This window comes from Tursiops truncatus, chromosome 5 (assembly GCF_011762595.2).
Source record: "Tursiops truncatus isolate mTurTru1 chromosome 5, mTurTru1.mat.Y, whole genome shotgun sequence".
In the NCBI taxonomy this organism is placed as follows: Eukaryota; Metazoa; Chordata; class Mammalia; order Artiodactyla; family Delphinidae; genus Tursiops; species Tursiops truncatus.
This window is the reverse complement of record NC_047038.1, coordinates 63,410,207-63,433,362: the sequence shown is the minus strand read 5'-3', so window position 1 is coordinate 63,433,362 and position 23,156 is coordinate 63,410,207. Positions and strand designations below refer to the sequence as shown.

The window sequence follows — 23,156 nt, the reverse complement described above, 5'->3', positions numbered from 1 at the left end:
CCAGAATAGGTAAATCCACAGAGCTGGGATGCAGATTGGTGGTTGCCAGGAGCTGGGGAAAGGAGGGATGGGAGGTTATTTCTTAGTGGCTACAGGGTTTTCTTTTGGGCTTATGAAAATGTTTTGGAACTAGATAGAGGTGGTGGTTACACAACCATATGAATGTACTAAATACTACTGAATCGTCCACTTTAAAATGGATATTATGTTACATGAATTTTGACTTAATTAAAAAAAAGCCTATGCACATTGAATCTTTACATTTAATGTGATTTTCTTGATAAACAAAACTAGCTTTTCTGAAAATCAGATTAAACCTTGTCATAAAACAACTATTGAATCTACCTAATCACACGATCCAGGCTTTTTGTTTGTTTCATAAAGAGCCTTAGGTAGAAGCTCTCACTTACCTATATTCTGAATATACCTAAGAATATACTGTATCTGGGGATTTGAATTTTTTTTAAATTGGGTGTTTAGGTCCTCAGTGAGGAGCATGCAGTGACCAAAGGGTATCCCTTGTCTCAATTATTAGTGATTTTTTAAAAATATTACGTCTTTATTTTTTTAAATTTTTATTTATTTATTTTTGGCTGCATTGGGTCTTTGTTGCTGCACGCAGGCTTTCTCCAGTTGTGGAGAGCGGGGGCTACTCTTTGTTGTTGTGCGTGGGCTTCTCACTGCGGTGGCTTCTCTTGTTATGGAGCACGGGCTCTAGGTGCGCGGGCTCAGTAGTTTTGTCTCACGGGCTGTAGAGCACAGGCTTAGTAGTTGTGGCACACGGGCTTAGCTGCTCCGTGGCATGTGGGATCCTCCTGGACCAGGGATGGAACCCGTGTCCCCTGCATTGGCAGGTGGATTCTTAACCACTGCACCACCAGGGAAGTCCCTTAGTGTTAGTGATTTTAAAACTTCTGGATGGACCTGTCCTCCAAGGGTAAATCATTGAAAATAATGCTTTCTCTAAAAGGGCAGAGGAGAAGCATGCCAAAGGGAAGGAAAGAAATTAAGGAAAATAAAAAGAATAGGAAAAATCAGAGTAGTAGGGTTGAGAAATGTGAATATTGTCTTAAGTAGCTGTAGACTTCAAGATTTTTCTTGAAAACACACCAGAAATGTGAATTTTTCTTAAAAAAAAAGAAAAAGATATCCTATGGTATTTAAAAATGCCAAGCGGATGGGATATATTTGGAACCAAGGGAAAAGTTACTATTTGAGAGTGAAAAGTTACTATTCTGAAAGAGTGAAAATAATGGATAAGTAATGTAACTGTTACACTACAACATTCTATGATAAACACACAGGATCAGACTTACAGGGCAGAAGTGGTCAGGGACCCGAGACCTGCCCTTAGATTTCTTCTAGCTGATACTTCTATCTATAGGAGGACCACTAATATAACACAGAGCTAAGGCCCTAAAACACTCTGGTTACATCAGGTCTTTCAAACCCTAAGGCTATCCCTGAATATAAAACACCTTTTCATCTTCCTAGTTAACGTGTACAATATATGCTACTCATTTCAAAGGTTTCAGCATTTTTTTCCATGCCTTCACTCACTTTATCTAATCTCTTCCACAGGGAAGGGTATCAATTTGCTTCTAAGAATTTCTTGGAAGGAAGAAATGGAAAACTGAATTTTGTCTGCTTCATTTGCAATATGGATCATTTTCATAAAATCGATCTCATATTGATGGAGTTATATGCGGAGAAGCTATCATTGGCAAATCTGAGATCAGATGTGCAGTTTTCAATAATCAACTACTTGTAGATGATTTTCTACTCCACTAATGTTTCCTATACATCTGAGGAAGGCAAGAAATTTGCTTTGTGGAAGACTGGAAGGAAGAGGCCTAGAACACAGTGAACATGTGTTAAGCCTATAATGGGCCTACTTTTTAAAAACCACTTTCCCAAATTTTGAAACAATCAGAGTTACAGAAAAGTAACGCCCCCCTGCCCCGACTCCTGCCCCGAATTGTTTTGAGAGTAGGTTGCCAGCATGATGGCCCATCACCCCAGAATACATTGTATTTCCTACAAAGACAGTTATCTACAAAATCACAATACAACCATAAAAATCAAGAAGTTAACATTGATACATTACTATCATCTAATTCACAGAACCATTCAACTTTTGACAGTTGCCTCTATAATGTTGCTTACAGTGAAAGAATTCAATCCAGGATCATGCATTGCATTTAATTGCCATTTTTCTTTAGTCTTCAATCTGGTATAGCTACTCAATCTTAACTTTCATGCCTCAACATGTTTGAAAATTCCAGGCTAGTTGTTTTGTAGAATGACCCTCAATTTTACTTCGTCTGATATTTTCTCATGATTAGATTCATGTTATGCATTTTCGGCAGGAGTATCACAGAAGTAATGCTGTGTTCTTCTCATCCCATTCTATCATGTGGCATAAGATTTTGATTTGTCCCATTACTGATGATTTTCAGTTTGATCACTTGACTAAAGTGGTATCTGCCAGGCTTCTTACCTGTAAAGTTATCCTTTGCCCTTTGTAATAAATGAATATTTTGGGGGGAAGATATCTTAGAACCATGTAAATATCTTGTTCCTCATCAAACTTTCAGTTTGTGTGTTTATTTATACCTGTATGGATTCCTGTGTTATTCAAAGGGATATAATTCATTATTCTCATTTATTTTTATGCTTAAATTGGCTCCATTTTGGCCAGTGGAAGCCCCTCGAAGCTGACTTCTGTGTACTTTTGCTATGTCCCCAACATTCTTTGAGCACAGCCTTGTTTACTGGAACAATAAGATGTTCCAGGTTCACCATGTATTTTCCCTGCCTCAACTCTGGAACCAGCCATTTGCCCAAGGATCCATCATTCCTTTTGGTAGAAAGTGATGTTTAGAAGTCAAGATCTGGGCACAAGATGTGATCACTGTTATTCCCAGACTCTCTGTGGACTGAGCTAGGGAATATGTCTATTTATCTATTTATTATCTATCTATCTATCATCTATTTAAATCTATCTTGAAAACTGAGTTCATACTAATGTGCCCAATTCCAATTCAACACTACAGTGTTCATTCTAGTTTTTTTTCCCTTTTCTGTATTCATAACTCTCTTCTCCAACAGTGAGAATCTGGTCTTTCATTATCCTTAATATAATCACTAATTTGATTAATCCCCTTTAATAGTTCTGGGACCAATTCCAATGTCTGCAGGGTTTTTCCACACCACCAAGCAATTCTCTGATATCAGCTGGGTGTCTTGCAATTCAACTCAACTCTGACACTACCTGGAAATATCCCGGCAGATCCTACAGGTTAAGGGCTCAGTCCTTAGACTGTTACCCCCTACTCACCCACCTTCACACTCCTAATACCAATCTCAAGCCCAGGCGTCACCTGTGATTCTGACCAAATAGCTATAGATTGGAGGTTTCAACAACCTCCTCCTTAGGTTCCATCCATTTGCTAGAGCTGCTCACAGGAACATTTTATTTACCAGTTTATAAAAGGATATAACGCAGCAACAGCCAGGTGGAAGAGATGCATAGGGCAAGGTATGGAGAAAGGGTTCAGAGCTTCCAGTCCTTGCTGAGCATTCCATTCCTCAAACCTCCACGTGTTCACCAACCCAGAAGTTCTCCATCCCTTTGGGTTTTTATGGAGGTTTCATTACAAAGCACGATTGGTTAAATCATTGGCCATTGGTGATTAATTCAACTTCTAGCCTCTCTCCCCTCCCCTGAGGTAAAGGAGGTGGGACTGAAAATTCCAACCCTCTAATCACTAAGTTGGTTCTCCTGGCAACAGACCTCCATCCTTAGGTGCTTTCGGAAAGTTACCTCATTAACACACACAAGACACCCTGATCGCCCTCAGCTCAGGAAATTCCAAGGGTTTTAGGGTTTTTGCCAGAAACTGGAAGACAAATAGTGATACACATTTCTTATTATAAGTCACAACATCACACTCTTGTATGCAAACACTCTCTAATCCCTGCCCCCATTCCCTCTCTGCCCAGATGCCTACGCCTCCCTGCTGGGCTCTAAGTCCTCTTTCCAGACTTTCATTATGTGTCATCATCCTCACACACACCTTCCTCACTGCTCAGGCTCTGACTTTCTAATGCCAGGCTGCCCCCTGTGTGGTTACCCTCCTTACCTTGCTTGGGGTCTGACACCCTACCCCAGGCCATCCCTCTCCTCTGTAGGATGCCCTCTTCACCCCACTTGGACTCCAATACCCCACATGAGGCTACCATGACGTCCCTCAACACCACTGCAGGTGCCATCCTTGTCATATTCCACCTAATGGCTTTAGATCGCATTATTAGGATAGGAAAATGCTTTTTTAAAATGAAATTTACTTTTTTTTTTTCTAATTAAAAAAAAAAACTTTATTTATTTTGGCTGAGCTGGGTCTTTGTTGCAGCGCGCACGGGCTCTCTTAGTTGCCCCGAGGCATGTGGGATCTTAGTTCCCCTGACCAGGGATTGAACTCACGTCCCCTGCATTGGAAGGTGGCTTCTTAACCACTGGACCACAAAGGAAGTCCCTAGTATGTTTTTATCTGAATTAGATTAATTTTACAGTCATTCATTCTGATTCTCTTACCTACTTTTAAATTGGCTTGGCAACAAAATCAGATGGTACTTTAGGTTGAAATTACTCGTAAAGAGTATACATTTTTCAAGGGCTGTTGTTTTTACTTTCAAAAGCCTTGTAAATCTTGACAGTTTGTTCCCTATTCTTTATTTCCCCCTTCCCTATTCTTTATTTCCCCCTTCTCTGTTCAACTTCATAATAACCCCTGTAAACCATTTTTTCCCCATTGCCATGTTCTTTCTTTTTTCTTCTATTATTTAGTCACTCATTTTCTTTTCTTTTCTTTTTCATTTCTCCAAGGAAGGGTCCATAGGCTGGTATGACACAGTCTAAGATGGCCACAATAGATTTTGTTGTTATTGTTAGTTCATGCAGAAAAGGAAAAGAACATCCTTTATCGCTCTCTCAATTGACGTTTAGGTAGAACGTGAGATGTACCTCCATGTCTCTGTTGAACTTCTGAATCTGAAGTTTAATTGGGGCTGGACAAGGGAATCAGATCATGGAAGGAATATTAGATGCTACACATTAATTTTAAAATTTGAGACATAGTTTAAATTCAGGGTTGCCTACCATTTACTACAAAAGCAGTGCATTCCCCAACTCAGGGAATTTCCTACCTGGGATCTTCCACGTTGCTCATGTGGGACTTGGGAGGCAAGGGGAATTAACCCAAAGATGACAGTCACACTGCTTTCTACGCCTTGAGTAATAAAGTCCTTTTTCTCTGATCCAGGAGTTTTGTGTCTTCCGCCAGCATCCATGAAACAATAACAGGATAATTTACTAGCTTGCAAATAGGGCAGGATCAAATTCCAAATCTTAACAACCAGCCGATCCTTTGTGAGTTCAGTCCTCTATTATAGCATTTAATTCTTTATATCAAACCTCCCCTGTTCAAATTATTGTGTGGTTTCTGTCTCCTGATTGGTCCCTGACTAATACATCATAACTACAGAATCATCTTCCTCATATCCTTAGAATTTTTAAGCATTTGTCTCTATTAAATTATACTAAACTTCTAATAATGGATTCATGACTTTCTACTAATGGCTCATCTTCTCATTTCCACTCATTACTGCTCTACTCAGCATCCCTGCTCTTCACTCTATTGACAGCACCAATTCTTCTCTGTACCCAGGACATTAAATATGCCATCCTTACTAAAATGCCCTGCTTTTGTCCTCTCACCACAGAAACGTACTTAGTAAGGATCAGTTTCTGCATGTGTGTGTGTGTGTATGCACTCATGCACATAATAGGCAGAACTACCCAGCCTGTTTCTACTCCTTAAAAGCTTCAAATGTAGCACAGATGTGATGAGGACCCTATCACAATATCTAACCTTGGCATCAAATAGGTATCATCATCCTATGTAATCAGGACAGCCAGAACTCACCTTCATGTGGCAATCTTGCATAGATTTTTGTTAAAGGCTCTAAGGTCATACACATCTGGTTGGTTTTTAAATTTGGCTCTGTTAGTTTCTACATCATTAAGTGGGAATAATCATATCTACTTCATAGGGCTACTGTAAAGATTAAATGTATGAACATATACATGATGTACTCAGCACACAGTATCTGCCACGTAATCAAGTTGACTCAACCTCCCTATATTTCGGTAAACAAATGACCAAGTCTGAGGCAATTTAATAAAACATGAGCTTTTAGCCCAATTTCACTTAAATGCTTCGACACCTAAGAGAGGCTCTGCTTGTCTTCAGGCCCAGAGACTCAGTGGGGAGACCTGACATACTGAGTTCAAGGCCTCATTCCTCAGTCTTTCATCTTCTTTCAATCACTTTCTTGATGTTGGAAGCTCCACCTTGGTTTACCATTTTCTTTGCTATGTAATTTCTCCACATCCTCTCCAACACTTATTTTCTGTTTTTAAAATTACAGTCATCCTAGTGGATGTGAAGTGGTATCTTATTGTTGTTTGGATTTGCATTTCCCTAATAACTAATGATGTTGAGAATCTATTCATGTGCTTGATGGCCATTTGTATATATCTTCATTGGAGAAATGCCTATTCAAGTCATTTGCCCATTTTAAAATTAGATTGTTTGTCTTTTTGTTGAGTGTAGGAGTTCCTCATATATTCTGGATATTAGACTTTTATCAGATATATGATTTGCAAATATTTTCTCCCATTGTGTGGGTTGTTTTTTCACTTTGATAGTATCCTTTGATACAGAGGCTTTTAATTTTGATGAAGTCCAATTTATCTATTTTTTCTTTTGTTGCTTGTGCTTTTGATGTCATATTTAAGAAATCATTGCCAAATCAAAGGTCATGAGGATTTATGCCTGTTTTCTTCTCAGAGTTTTATGGTTTTAGCTCTTATATTTATGTCTTTAATATTTATATATGTTGTAAAGTAAGGACCAAATTCATTCTTTTGAACATGAATATCCCTGAAGAGACTATTTTCTCCATTGAATGGCCTTGGCTCCCTTGTTGAAAATCAATTGACCATACTATGCTGACCACAGTTTATTTCTGGACTTTCTATTTTATGCTTTTGGTCTATATGTTTATCCCTACACCAGTACCACATTGTTTTGATTACTGTAGCTTTGCAATAAATTTTGAAATAAGGAAATGTGAGTCCTTCAACTTTGTTCAAGATTGTTTTGGCTCTTTTGGGTCCTTTGCAATTTTACGCAAATTTTAGGATCAGCTTTTCCATTTCTGCAAAAAAAGGCCATTGGGCTTTTGACAGAGATTACATTGAATCTATAATTTGTGGAGTATTGCCATCTTAAGTCTTCCAAGCCATGAACATGAGATGTCTTCCATTTATTTAGGTCTTATTTAATTTCTTTCAGCAATGTTTAGTAGTTTTCAATGTATAAGCCTTGTACCTCCTTGGTTAGATTTATTTTCAAGTATTGTAAATGGACTAGTTTTAATTTCCATCTTAACTTTTTTTGGGGGGGGGGCCTGTGTATAGGAATCAACTAACAATTGTGTGTTGATCTTGTATCCTGCAACATTAATGAATTTGTTTATTAGCTCTAATAGTTTGTGTGTGTATTCTTTAAGATTTTTAATACACAGGATCATGTCAGCTGCAAATGGAGAGTCTTACTTTTTCCTTTCTAATTGCGATTCCTTTTATTTATTTTCTTGCCTAATTGCTCTGGCTAGAACTTCTGGTACAATGTTGACTATCAGTGGTGGGAGTGAACATTTTCCTGATCTTAGAGGGAAACCTTTCAATCTTTTACCATTTAGTATGCTGTTAGCTGTGGGTTTTTCGTGAATGCCTTTTAACAGGTTGAGGAAATTCCATTCTCTTCCTAATTTGCTGAGTGCCAAGAAAGGGTACTGATTTTTGTCAAATGCTTTTTCTTATCAATTGAGATGATAATGTTTATGTTCCCTTCATTCTTTTTTTTTAATAACAAAGAGCTTTATTTTCATATCACTGTTCTAGTTTCTTCTGAGTTCTCTGCATTCTATTATGTGGTATACCGCATTGACTGATTTTTATATGTTGAATCATCCCCATATTCTTGCAATAAATCTTAGTTTGTCATGGTATATAATCTGTCTTTGTCTGGCTTAGGTATCAAGGTAATGCTGGTCTTATAGAAGGAATTAGGAAGTGTTAACTCCTTATCTAGTTTTTTGTAAGAGTTTAAAAAGAATTCGTGTTAATTCTTCTTTTAATGTTTGGTAGACTTCACCAGCGATTTCTACTAAATTCTGGTTCTGTACTTTCTTTGTTGAGGGGTTTTTGATTATTGATTCAATCTCTTTGTTATAGATGTGTTTAGACTTTTTACTTCTTCTTGAGTCAGTTTTGGTGATTTGTGTGTTCCTAGAAATTTGTCCATTTCATCTAGGTTATCTATTTTGTTGGCAATAAAGCTTATTTTTGATGAATAAATTTGTTTATGGTTCAGCCATCCAAAATACCATGCAATTTATCTAATATTTATAAAACCTGAAATGTATGTTTTCTTGCATTTAGTCTTCTAAAGCAAAATGTATATAAAATTCCATAAGAGAATTAAACAAAATTTCCCCAATAGTAAGAAACAAAAATCTTCTGATAAGAGTGTGACTGATAAATTTCACTTCTAAAAAGCATAAGCCTTCTTCACGTTTCTTTTTGTTAAAGTAAATGATTTCTCACATAAAAGGAAACTTCTTTTTCTACCTAGAAACAGGAGTGATGACAGAATGGACTCCTGAGCCTCTGCCTGTGTTTGAATCCCTGCTCTGCCACTTATTTGCCATATAGAATCTTGGGGTTAAACTCTTCCTGACCCGGGTTCCTCATCTGTAAAAAGGAGAATAATAACAGAACATACCTCATAAGGTTGCTGTGAAGATTAAGTGCATTAATACATGCAAAAACTTGGTTCCTAGTTCATAATAAACATTCAATAATTATAAGAAATATTATTATTTTTCATAAGGTGGTCATTAATTGGGGTTAAAATTAAGAGCAGCTAGACATCTCAGTGCAGAAGCTAACAGTAAAAGTCAAGATAGCAATGTTAGATGATGCACACAAGGAAGGACCATATTTTCCTCTAGATTTATAAGATCCCAGACTAGGAGAAGAATGAATGCTTTGGTGAATGCTCTGTCACTAGAAAAGAAATAGTTTTCTTCACTAGTACCCAGAAGAGCAGAGCCTGCTGATGACAAAACTGCATTAGAGAGGCCCCTTCAGTGGAATAAAAAATCAAAGGGACTGTTCTATGAATCCCATAAAGGAAAGGAAGATCCTCAGAGAAAAGAATCAGTTCCTTTACTTTAAGGTGAGTCTGACTCCATTGCGGGCACAGGGAACAAGAGAGTGGATGATGAGTGGAGATGAGAAATGATCACAAGTGTAAGTACTTTCCTTCCAAATCACAGGTCTAAGCCTCCACAAGAAGGGATGATGTACTGACACATTTCTGCTTTTGAAATTTTTGCTTTGTTTCTTATAGCTTTTCCTCTTCTTCTCTCCCTTACCCTAAATACATAAATATACTCTACCACTGATCCCTCCTTGTCAGGAAAGTAACTGAATTCATATCCACACTATAATGAGTATATGAAATATTAATGTATTTGTCACTATCACTGCTATTTTCTTAGTGGTCACACCAGTAAAATGCCCATGGAATTTGTTTTATGCATAGACGTACTAAGTTTCTTGGTTTCCTGTGTAGAAACATTTCACAAGCATTCAAAATCAGCTAAAAAAAAGTTTCTTTTAATTTTTAAAGGAAGCAACTAAAATAAAGGCTACCCTGATATAAAATGTAAAAACACATTAACCACAATATGGACTTTCAAAAGGTGGGAATTTAGTTTATACTCATTTTATATTAAGATACAAGTTAATGACTTATACCTTAAAGGATTTATCATAAAATGTTACTGCCCAGTGCATTTTTGCAAACAATAAATAATTCACTGAGAATATTAACATTCACATGTGTAATTAAGAGTTTACAAATGTACAAAACTTTGGGTAATAAACACTTTAAACTTATTTTTCAAACATTGAATAAGCCCCTTCCCCCCAAACTGTTTGATTACAAAGAAGCACAAAGGATTACCTAACTCTGGCAAAAGATAGCAAACAAGGCAGGGGAGGCAAATAGAGATCTGAGAACATAAGAATATCCAAACAGTTCTGTCAGTATAAAAAGACAAAATCAAAACATTTTTAACGATATAAAAGAAAGCAAATTCACACGATTAAATGCTAATTAGGTGAAAGAACATTAGAGGGTATATAACATTTATTTTCTCCACAAAATTTGCATATCTTAAATTTAATGCAAAACACCATGTTTCAATTCTAATTTAAGAATATCAATAACATGGAGTTCTTGGTGAATCTAGATGGAATGAACATTTAAATAGATCCCAAAGGTCATATCAAGTTTTTATTTGGTCTTTGTTGTTCTAACTCTTTAATATTTTTATTTATTCATTGGACTAAGCCGATTTTAGAAATATATCCACAAGCGAAGCATATATAATGCAGCTATTTCTGAAAACAGCTAAATGCATAGTCTTTAGTAATATCATTAAGACAGTGGTTGTAGTTAAGTAAACAAATGAATAAAAATTACCATAATTCATGTATGATAAAGTTACATAGCAAAACATTAGAAGTTTTATCTGGGGTATTTGCACTGTAAGAAAAGAAATGTGGATAATATGAGCAAAATGTGCTTGATTATTAAAAGAAATGAAATTCCCGGTTAACACTGGGTTGTGTCAGGAGCAGTGCATTTGTCCTCATATTTTATATCAGGAACATACGTTCACAATCCACCAGCTGCAGTTTTGATTTGCTAAGAAATAAAAGTATTTAATCCTGGTTCTTCCTTGTTTTAACATCTTCCCTTAGAGACCAGGCACTTTGTGCTCTGGAATGTGGCCTTGCAAATTTACTAAAAACGTATCCATTGATAGTAGAACAATTATACTAAATTCATAAAGGAAGTGAATATCTTCATTTAGAAAACAAAGCACTAAGTTATAACTTTACAGTCACAACGCAAGCCCCAGCTCTTCCTAGGCACAGTGGAGCAACCTAAAAAAAAAAAAAAAGACACGTGTTGGGTTTGTGGGTAAAAACATTGATAATACCACACCAGTCGGTGAAATACTGAAATAGTTCATACTTGTTGGCAAAGAGCTGCTGCCTGCACCCTAAGCTGGCCCAGGTCTTAAACAAGACTCTTCCTCTTGATGCCAAAGCTTCATAGACTAAATTGTTTTGGGTATATAACATAATTATGTAGTATTTACTTCTCTTTAAAGGTGATTTTTAAAGATAGCACAGGAATTGTTCTACATGAAACACTATTTTGGCCAACATGATGCACAATATGGATGTGAGGAAATGCTGAACACTTAGAGTAACTTTGTGACTAATATGGAGAAAATACCAAGTATTATCCTGAGAGGCCATGCAACAGAAGTGCTATCTCAGAGAGAGTACACAGAATATACCACATGCCCTGGGTCTGTCAACTCCAGAGGAACCACTAACTTCACATTCACTGATGACCTTCTCAGCGTGGCTGACGGGTCTAAACCCATTCTACTGTTTTTTACCAGAGTGAATAAATAATAAATATTACCGATTGAACTCTTTAGGAGTGGAAACAAACCTGGTGAATAAACTCCATGACAGTGAGATAGAAGTATGAGGTACTACGGGAAAAGTATAATCTTGACTTATGCATTAGGAACAATTCTTAAATCTTTCACTTCTTGTCTTTTTTTTTTTTTTTTAAAGTACTCTAGACACTGGGCAATTCATAGCGGAGATAAGTGTGGACAAGGATAGTTTTAAAAGAAGGACTACTTGGAGCCCAGTAAGAATCTATGCATTTGAGCTAACAGAATTAAGACACTAGCATTTGGGAAGGGGTGACTAATATAAAGTACTAAGAAAGTTTGTTTTGTACTTGTGTATGTGGGTGTATGTCATAAAGTATTTTTGTCAAATACATGATATCAAAGTGACTTTCTAGTCATTTTGACTCCTCCTCCCCAGACCAATGAGTGGATTTTAAGAATACATCTGACTTCAATTTTAAGAGAATTCTTGGTTGTTCTCCAACTGAATCAGTTGTTTTGATCACTGTTATATCTTTTTGAACAAATAACCTATTTTAAAACCATATCTACTTACAGTATTCTAGAAGTAACCTCTACGTCATTTAAATCAAAACGTCTGTAATCAGCTTTTCTCAAAACACTCAAGACACTAAGTCTCTACATTGTGAATAGCTGATGTTGTCACGACAACCAGCTAGAAAGTTTAGCTTAGAGAATTTATTAAATACAATGCAGTCACCTCCTGCTTTGGGTCAAGGCTGGTAGTGGGGTGGGTGATGGCTTAAGACTTAGTAATCACATTTCATTCCCTGTACAAATAAATGTCCTCTTGTCCATTTGTAGAAACATTGAATGGAAAACATTTATTTTTCAGATACTATGGTTGTAAATTCACATTTAGGAGCTTTAAAATCACTTATATGTAGAATCTAAAAAATACAACAAACTAGCAAATATAACAAAAAAGAAACAGACTCACAGATATAGAGAACAAATTATTGGTTACCAGTGGGGAAAGGGAAGGGGGAGGGGCAAAATAGGGCTAGGGGATTAAGAGGTACAAACTATTATGTGTAAAATAAGCTACAAAGATATATCGTACAACACAGGGAATACAGTCAATATTTTATAATATCTATAAATGGAGCATAACCTTTAAAATCGTGAATCACTATATTGTATACCTGTAACTTATAATATTGTACATTGACTGTACTTCAGTAAAAAAAATTTAAAGAAAAGTAATGGAGATGGCATGTAAACCAAAGAGCTATGTGGTCACAGATTACTAATTTTGATACAGGGTGATTCAGCATAAGGTATTAATTATCTGTAACAGCAAGTCTGAAATACTGGCTAATAGGTTTCCTTATAACTGGCCTAAGGGCTTAAATAAAATACACCTCAGGAAAAGAGATTCTTCTATCTCTTCTTGGATTCCTTGGTTATCATTCACAATTACTTCTGCCACGGTAGGAGGCTGATGGTAGGTAATCTCATAATTTCTATGAAATCCTGTAGCTCTAACTCAAGCTCTCAAATTATGCCTTCTCGCCTTCACCAAGTGATCTCACTTACTTAAGAAACAAGATCAACGTCATAACAATCTAAGTCTCTTTTTCTATCCTTCTCTTCACTTGAAAACACTTTGCATCTTTCTACACTGATATTCTCATTTTTCCCTCCAGCTTTGGAGGATAAGACCTTTCCTCCAGTCTAAGGAGGACCTGCCTTTGCTCTCAATTCTGTTCCTGTCCTTCTTTCAGAAAAGTGCCCTTCAATTTTGCTTTCTCCTTCTAGCATCTGGAATCCTGTTCAACTCTCGTCTTCATCTCTATCGTGAAAAAGATCCTAGGCTCAAATTCTAACTCCATCATTCATCTGCTGTGTGACGCTGGGTCAGCTATTTAACCTCTCTGTCTCAAACTCCTTCATCCAACATAGTGAGGAAATAATAGTACTTTCCTCATAGTGTTGTTGGGAAGATTCTTTAATGTAAAGTACTTAGACCAGAGTCGGGTACATAAAATGTACTCAGTAAGTAAGTATTAACTTTCTGTCATCATCATCATTTTAAAATTGTATGCCCCTCTAGCTCCCACATTTACTTTTTACTCTTCTTTTTACTTTTTACACTGTGTGGTGGCTTCTGATTCTATCATATTCTCAAAGGTCCTGACAACTTCATGAATGACAAATTTTCTTCATTCTTCCTTAAGCTGTTGAAATTCCCCTCTCCTTTTTTTTTTTTTTTAACCATTTTATTTATGTTTTTTGGCTGCGCTATGCAGCATGTGGGATCTTAGTTCCTCCACCAGGGATTGAACCTGTGCTCCCTGCGTTGGGAGCGCAGAATCTTAACCACTGGACTGCCAGGGAAGCCCCCCCTCACCTTTCTTTTAATGCTCTATTTCATTATCTACTAAGACACTCTCTAATCATTCTTCTGCTGTTTCCTTCAGAAGCTGCACCTCTCTATACAACCTAGTAAGTGTATAAATTAAAAATAAACAGGACTTGGTAATATCTCTTGGATCCATCTGTATATTTAACACCTCAAGCCTTATAACTGAAGTTTATAACTTTATAAATGTTTTCCTTTCACCCAGGCTTCACTTACCCTGCCCCTAACCCAACTTACCCTGTCCCCACCTGCTGACATGTGGACTTTCTATTACTGCATTGCTCTCTTGGTTAAAAGTCTCCACTGGTTTCTCATTACCAAACTCTTTAGATTGACCATTGCGGACCTCCATCCCGACCCCAACCTTCCTCTCCAATAAGAACTCCTACTCTTCTCAAGCATGGAGCCTTATAACCCACCACACTTCCTTAATAGAGCCTGCATATTTCTGCTTTAGTGACATTTCTTTCATGTTTTCTCACACAATTTCCTTTTTCCTCCTACCTTTTATTTTTTGGCCACGCTGCGCAGCATGTGGGATCTTAGTTCCCTGACTAGGGAGAGAACCCTCGCCCCCAGCAGTGGAAACAAGGAGTCTTAACCATTGGACCACCAGGGAAGCCCCTTCCTTCTATCTTTTTGAATTGGATCAATTCATTAAGGCTTAGAGTAAATCCCACTTCTTCCTTACCGAAGCCCTCTCAACAGCCATTTTCTCTCTTCTCTTTGATTTCCTAGGCCACTCACTGCCTATACCATGGGACACTTCATACCAACTGCTCCACACTGCGGATCCTCCCTTTACATGAGCAGATCTCACCTACCTAAGTAGTTAAGCTCTGTGACAGCAGGGATTCTCATAGGTATTGTTTTCTTGACAGTACTTACCACTGCTCCTTGTATGTAGGAAAACCTTGGCTCAGTTAAACATCTGAGTGCCTTTTATGTACCCTATACTGAATTGGATGCCAGAGGCAGAAAATTCCTGGTTCTGTTCTGGGTGATGATGGAAACAAAGATCTCAAAAGATCATTCTTAGAAGTGCTAGGCCCTCTCAGAAATAGACAAAGAGGGAATTTTTTCTGTTAAGTTTGTCAGGTCAGGTTTCTTACTTGTTAATGTAACTTAGGATTGCCATCTTTACTAGGTTATAACCAGACATTTGATCTGCTCCCAAATATCTGTGGCTTGAGTATTTAAAAATTATTGCTCATGTATGGGTAAGTGGTTCATTTGTTCCTGACTACTATCTTTGTTTTTAATTTTCCACAATCTCCCTCCCTTTATTACAGCCCTCTTGTGGTCCTATCCTCTATCTATGCTAGAACATCTCATCAATTCTCAGCAAGTAAATGGTGGCAACTAATAATAATAACCAACTAATAAGAATTTCTTTGAGTATTAACTTATATTTTAAAGGTAATTTTGGATTTTACCTATACTATAAAATTAAACATTCCCTCTGTTTTCTTATATTTAGTTAAAAGATGACTTTATCATGTTTATGCCATATATTTTGATATTGGACATAATTGAGAGGATTTGTTTTACCAAACAACTGTTTGTAACAAAAACAGAGTAAGTGTAATAATGAAAAATGAAATGCCATACCTGGGTCCACTCATTTGTCTGGGGATCATAAGCCTCCACTGTATTAAGGTAAGTCTGTCCATCATACCCTCCGACAGCATATAATTTATCACCAAGTAAACAGACTCCCACGGCATCTCTGCTGATGCTCATAGATGCCACTGCAGTCCACATATCCGTTTTAGGATCATATCTGAAAGAAAATTTTAGAACTGGAGCTGATATTGTTCTCACAATATTTTACATAAAAATAGTTTTGTCCTTTAATCTTATCATCTGCTATATAAAATACATTTGAACATATTTTAGAAAAAAATATCAATATTTTCCTGAAAACTTTTAACTTACAACATAATAGAGCTATTTTGCAGATGCATAACACTTAAACTAGTCAAAAGAGGTAATGTAAATGTTGAAAACTGCTTTAAGGTTTCAGGTTGCCTACTGAAAATTTGAGGAAATCAATTCATGAAGCTCTATGTAAGATGACTTACAGCCTCAATCATTGCTAACTGTCCATTTTTGGAGCTTCTTGTTCCTTTCATGAAGTATGTTAATTAGAACTGCCCCAAATTGTCTATCTGAGAGCAGATACATCATGCTAAGATGACTTATACTGCTTCCAATACTTGTATCAATGAACAATTTTTCACTGGGTGCAGTCCTGTAGTGGGCCTGTAATTTATGGGGCAAAGTATATAAAGACTTCTATATCCCTTTCCTGGATTATAACATGTAACAAGCATAGTCTGAATTATTTTCTCCCCAATACAGGTGAAATGCAGGTGTAACTATCATCCTCTCTCAAAAAACACCAACCAACTCTGCTTATTATTTCATAGAAAGCACTTGTTGTCATCAACAAACCTTCATTTCACTTTTTATTCTTCTTCTATCATTTATAATTTATTGAATAATCTATACACACATTCATTAACTTCCCATTGCTCTTTAAAATCCAAAGTTTTTAATAAGGCATCAAGATTCTGCATGATCTGCCCCAATGTCCCCCCACTCCTTTCCTGCTACTCTCTCCATCATTCTTTGTTCTCCAATGACAGTGGCCGACTTCCAGTTTTCTGAATGAAACATATTCCTTCCTGCTTTGGAGTGTTCATACACACTCCTATTGACTCTACCTCCTAAAGCCCTTCAATTCTCCCCATTCCACTGACCATAGCAGATGGGAGCCTAAGCCACTGTCCAGAGCTTCCACTGACGTCGGGCTCTTTACCTAGGCCCATATTTGAGTTTTGAACAAGGATGACTTGATCAAGATTTCAAGCCTTAGTAGCCCTTTATTTTCTTTTAGTATTTCATACTACTTCATTTTATATCAAAATATGTCAGGAATGTCCCTCTCCTTTTTGCTTATTTGGCCTCCAGCCTGTAATTAATTCTCTGTGAAATTTGTCAAACCCCTTTTCTTATTAGGTACAATGTCCAGTACAAAATAGATACACAATAAATGTTTGTCATATGATTCAATTAATAAACTGTATAATCAATTCTAAGGTCAGATTGAGAGAAGACTGAGTAGGCTCTTGGTGACAGACTGAGAGATGGCCTGAGCAGACCACCCAGTGTTTACAGAGCTCCTAAGGAACTGCTTTGCACATGGTGGATGCTCAATAAAGAGTTACCAATTCCTGTGGAAGTGTCAGAGGCTTAGGTTTGATTTTTTATTCCTAGTTTTCCTTCACAGGAAATTACCTCTCCACACAGTCTGAGAGTCTGGAAGTCAAGTTGGATGCAGGTGCGTCATGGCCTCCGATGGCGTACAGCAATCCATTCCAGGTAGTGACTCCTACTCCCCCCCTCCTTTTTGACATTTGTGCACAGAGTGTCCATTTATTAGTATGAGGGTCAAAACATTCTACTGACTTGAGACAAGAACTGCCATCACGACCACCAACTGCATAAAGTCTGTAAAAACAACAAATGGGATGATAAATAAGAGATGGTGCTATTATTATGCATAGGACAGAGGTTATTCTTATGGTATTTCATTGAATTCAAGGTGCCTATCAACGATAAGAAATACTGTCGGGCTTCCCTGGTGGCGCAGTGGTTGAGAGTCCGCCTGCCGATGCAGGGGACATGGGTTCGTGCCCCGGTCTGGGAAGATCCCACATGCCGCGGAGCGGCTGGGCCCGTGAGCCATGGCCGCTGAGCCTGCGCGTCCGGAGCCTGTGCTCCACAACAGTGAGAAGCCCGCGTACCGCAAAAAAAAAAAAAAAAAAGAAATACTGTCAATTTATGTGCCATTAAGAAAGAAGATGGGACTTCCCTGGGGGCTCAGTGGTTAAGAATCTGCCTGCCAATGCAGGGGATATGGGTTCGATCCCTTCCAGGAAGATCTCACATGCCGCGGAGCAACTAAGCTGGTGTGCCACAACTACTGAGCCTGTGCTCTAGAGCCCGCGAGCCAGAGCTACTGAGCCCGTGTGCCACAACTACTGAAGCCCACGTGCCTAGAGCCCATGCTCTGCAACAAAAGAAGCCACTGCAATGAGAAGTCCGAGCACCGCAACAAAGAGTAGCCCCAGTAGCCGCAACTAGAGAAAGCCCGCGTGCAGCAACGAAGACCCAATTCAGCCAAAATTAAATAAATAAATACATTTATAAAAAAGAGAAAGACGTGCTACCAATTAAATGGCACATATATATATCATATATTATTCTGTACATATATAAAAAAGAAAACAAACTCACATGAAAACAATGACAACATTTTCACAGCTGCCATCTGTTTGATAAGTTATCATTGAGTGTAAAATGCGTCACAATTTTAGAGATGTTAAAGTATGTCTTAAAATAGATAAAATATTGTGTATAAATATACCGTGACATTTCTTAAATAGCTAAGATAGGACTTGGTGATAAATGAAAGAAACTAACCTTCTCTGAGCACCTACCACAGGCGAGGCACTTTACATGCATTAATTTAATAATTATAATGATGCTATGACAAACCATTTGTATCCCTGTTGCACAGGTGAAGAAACTGGGGTTAATGGAGATTAAGAGACTTGTACATAGTCACCCAGGAAGAAGCAGAACCAGGACAATAGTTATATTAATGAGCAGTTGGACAGTCAAGAGTCATCTGGTATGTACTTGTAATAGTGAAATATGAGAATAAAACTACAGATTCAAATATATTGATTTACTAGGCAACGTTTAGGACGTTAACATACCATATTTATATTTATTGGTATGTTAACGTCCTAAACATTGCCTAGTAAACCAATTTATTATCAATCAATATACTGCATTAATTTAAAAGTCTTTTTACTCTGAACTTAAAATATATATAAAATATTTTAAATATTTAAACATTTGAATATTCTTTATTAAGCACAAAATCTTCTTACACTTACTATTCACATAGGAAGCTCTTTGTAGATATTTTTTCTATCATTTAAAAAAAATAATAAATTCAGTTCGCTGCTTGTTCAAAAGCCCACACATTTTAAATTTATGGATGCCTTAGTTAATATTTAGCTATTTTTAATTCTTGAGAAATAATATTTGAACTATATCAAATTTCTGCCCATTAAAACTCTAAGTATTTATATTTGGATAAATATACATATTTTAAAGACAGATTTCATAATTTTAATTCATAATTTAAAGTACCTATGCCACTCAAACTGGTTTTTAAATAATAAGACGACCATATTTTAAACAGCAAAGCATGTTTGTAGCAGTGTCTTGTTCTAAACTTAAAATATATTAATAGTATGGAATTTGAAATTTATTTGAAACTTTAATCTGTTAAAAATTTTATCTGTTAAAAACTATTTTTTGTGCTACTGTTCTTAATATTAAGCTGTATTCATCTTTAACTAATACTTGGAAGAATAATTACCTAAATATGGATCATAGAATATTAGAAGGAATCAACTAGAAAATGTCAATAACTAAAAATATATGTACACACACACATATAGTATCATAGGCTTCCAGCACCCTACCCTCTTCACAGTGAACTCATGGGTCTTCTTGTGAAAAGTGGTGTAGTACAGTGATTTAGAGCATGTACTCTGGAGCCAGACTCTCTGGGTTTGAATCCTGGTTCTTCCACTTATCACTTACTAGCTGTGACTGTGGACAAGTTATTTAATCTCCATCTGCCTGAACTTCATCATCCATAAAATCTAGAAGCCCTGCCTCACAGGATTATTGCTGATCAAATTTAAAGTACTTTGAATATTGCCTGGCACATGGTAAACATGGTATGTGTTAAAGGGGAAAAGTAAATTCTGTCTCTATTTGCATTCTTTTAGAAAACGGTATTTTAGGAGATGTTAAATGTACAAACAACATTCATACTGAGATAATATTAAGGGCTAAAATGTATTGTAACACTTTCTGAAGAATCATATCTCACGCAATGGTTTTCAAACTGAATTCTAAGACCAGGACTCTGTGGAGGATGTTAGGGGACCCCCAAAATGGTTCATTTAAAATTAAAGATTAAAAAGTAGTTTTAATTTTCAAAAATATCACCTGGCTCAATTAAACGTCATGCAAAATTCAGAACTCATCTTTCTTCCCCATGACAATATCTATTACAATAAAAAGAGAAATATTATGTCAAATTGCAATAGTATTGTACTACATATTTAAAAATAAGATTTAGGTCTCACCTGACTTCTAAAATTATGATCAAGAATACAAGTGGTTGGTAGATATTGTTTGAGATTCAGCTGAGAAAAAAATGTCTACTACTTTCAAACTACTTGAGCAATTTAACTGAAGAATTTCCTGTGATTCCAATTAAATTGCTCTAGTAGTTAAAATAACTATTACCAATTTCAGCTTCTTATCTGCGAATCAGGATTTTCTTCATACTGGACAACCAAAACAAAACAGAAATAATCTGTGTTCTTTAAAACAGACTTATGCTTCTACATTGATTTTTACAGTAAGTATTATAAACTCAAACTTATAATAAATTTAAAATAAGCTTATTATAAACTTGAACCTCCATCTGCCTTAAGTATCGAGGTTTTTGTAAGATTTCACTTGAAAGAAAGATTCTATTGCCAAAAGTATTTGCCAGCCAATGGCTTAAAAGTAGCCTGAGCAACTGGAAGTTTAGACAAAGCTTCTTTCTGTCAAACATGGCAGAAATAAAAATTTTAACACTTTCAAAATTTTAAGATACAGAGTGTAACTCATAAAACATTAAAACAGTTCTTCCCTAAAGAAACGAACTATATTTTGCATCAGGAAGCATTGTAAAATAATTTAAAATAACAAAAACAGTATTTAACTGGGCTTTTCATTTTATAAATTAAAAAAATTGAGGCACAGAGAAATGATTTGTTTTAAATCACAAAGGACTGGTAGAGAGAAGATGCATAATTAATTTTTTCAATCAACTGCATATTTAAAATATTAACAACATAATTTCTATTTTTTCCAGGTTCTGGATTTGTACCCCAAAATGGAAACTAACAAAATATTTTAAAACATTGCTACTTTATTTTAGTGCAAGCTTAGAAAAATGGTGGTTGATGGATTAACACATCCTCTTCTTGGGGTGATTAAAGCACTACTGCATATAACTGGTACCAGGATATTCTTCACTAAGGTTGCACACTTCAGGTTTATGTGCTGGATACTGTGCTAGGTGTAAGAAACAAGAAGTCAGATCAGGTCATTCAAGACCATGATCTGCTATAGGAGATGGACCAGTCAATAACTACAATAATAGAGTGGTACACGCTGCAATACAATTATATACAAATTATATACAGTAAAATTGCTGAGGATGGAATGGACAATCAGTGCAGGGGGAATGAAGAGATGAGAGTGGGGATTGGAGGTTTCCTGGAGGTGATTTTTAAGCAAGTTTCAAGGATGCTGAGTTTGCCAGGAAGGAAAGTGGGGGAAACAATATTCTAAGAAAGATGGTGTCGGTTAACAGATAATAGGAATGTGAAACAAAATGTATTTTTCACAAATGGATTAGTTTTGCTGGAGTGTATTATGCATGGGTAGAGGAGAGAGAAGAGGCTAGAGAGGTGGACAGAGGCAAGATCAAAAAGGAGGCTTGGTCAGATAAGCTACTGAAAGGTTTTAAGTAGGAAAGTGACATGGTCCTATTTGTGTTTTAGGCAGAACATTAGGTGAGTCTCTAAAATGAAGAATGAAAGGAAGAGAGTTAAGGTTAGGGACAAAGTGACCAGTCTACCCCAATAGACCAGTTAAAATCACAACGTAGATATACGATACTTTCAAAATCAACTGTCTTACTACTTAGTAGATAAGAAGTCCTTAGCTTCTGATATTATTAGGTACTCTCAGAATTATACTCAATAAATTGTGCTTCAGGTAGGTTAAATACAGAAATATTTATTTCTCATTAGAGAGCAAGAAAAGGTAAGAAAGTAAGATACCTCTATGCCTAGAAGTCCAGGATACTGTAGGTTTGGAAATCAGGTTTTAGAGAAGGAGTTATTCTTATGTCTTCTATTAGAAATAAATATTTCTAGCCAGAAATAGTAATTTCTTTTTTTTCACTTTCTATACTCTTTGGTGGCTGACTCTTCTACCAAAGAACTAGGAGAGAAATGTAGTGATAAAATTTGAAGCCATTTCTTTAGCTAAAACAAATGAGGGGAGGTGTATTGAGATCAGATATATTTAAAAAATGGGTTTCTATTTCTATATCTTATTACTTGTAATCGTGCTAAAAATTACCAAAAAAAAAAGGATGCAACTAACAGGTCCTGAGGAAACAAGACCTTAGGTCATAAAATATAAAAATATTACTAACATTTTCTCATTTTTTTGATAATCAGTAACAATCCAACAAATAATTTTTAAGTCTCTATGTTTTAACCTTGGTTCTTTCCTCTTCCTGGAAATGATGATAAAACATTTTAAGTGAGTAAAGGTATGCAACAAACAACTTTTATTTAATAACCATAAGGGCTTCATTTTATGGAAGAAAGGCCTGAAAAAGATACTATGTATTTAGTATTTGAGTGGTGGCTCTATCCAAATTTGTTTACTCTATTTAGAGCAGATACGAAGCAAGAAAGCACCTCTTTCTAAATGCATTCTAGTTTTCAGCAGTTTACCAAGATAAGAAGGAAGTAAAAGTAAGGAAAAATCAGTAGAAGAAATGGAAAGAATTATTTAGGGAAACATGAGAGAGACCATACAACTTTTAAAAGACCATATACTTTTAAAGCTATATGAACCACCAGATTTTGATGACATTGAATATTCATATAAAATTTATTCACTCAAAATGATAACTAGAAATTTATAGTATCTGCACATTAGAATAAAAGACTAACAATGTTGAGCTATTTATATTTAGAGCTATTATAAAAAGAGACTATTTAAAAAGGTTGTTTACATCACTCAGTTATTTCTCTCATGATTTCTATATATCTTTAAGTTGGACAAGACATAGCTTAATACATTTAATTTATTGTGTTTTAAGTGG

At 36.2% G+C, this 23,156-nt stretch overlaps 1 protein-coding gene across 6 annotated transcripts in view; it reads right to left on the bottom strand.

Moving 5' to 3' along the window:
• Positions 1-9,793: 9,793 nt before the first annotated feature.
• KLHL5 (kelch like family member 5) overlaps positions 9,794-23,156 on the bottom strand; it is a 73,979-nt gene continuing 60,616 nt past the window's right edge. For 4 of the 6 annotated variants that reach the window (XM_019928334.3, XM_019928336.3, XM_019928338.3 and 1 more), the window contains 3 exons: positions 17,396-17,608; positions 15,704-15,875; positions 9,794-11,152 (listed from right to left, as the gene is read on the bottom strand). In XM_019928334.3, the coding sequence (XP_019783893.1) occupies positions 11,096-11,152; positions 15,704-15,875; positions 17,396-17,608 (442 nt within the window). In that variant the 3' untranslated portion in view covers positions 9,794-11,095. Of the gene's footprint in view, positions 11,153-15,703; positions 15,876-17,395; positions 17,609-20,197; positions 20,257-23,156 lie in introns of those variants that run through there. The other 2 variants (XM_073805160.1, XM_073805162.1) reach the window with 2 other exon arrangements.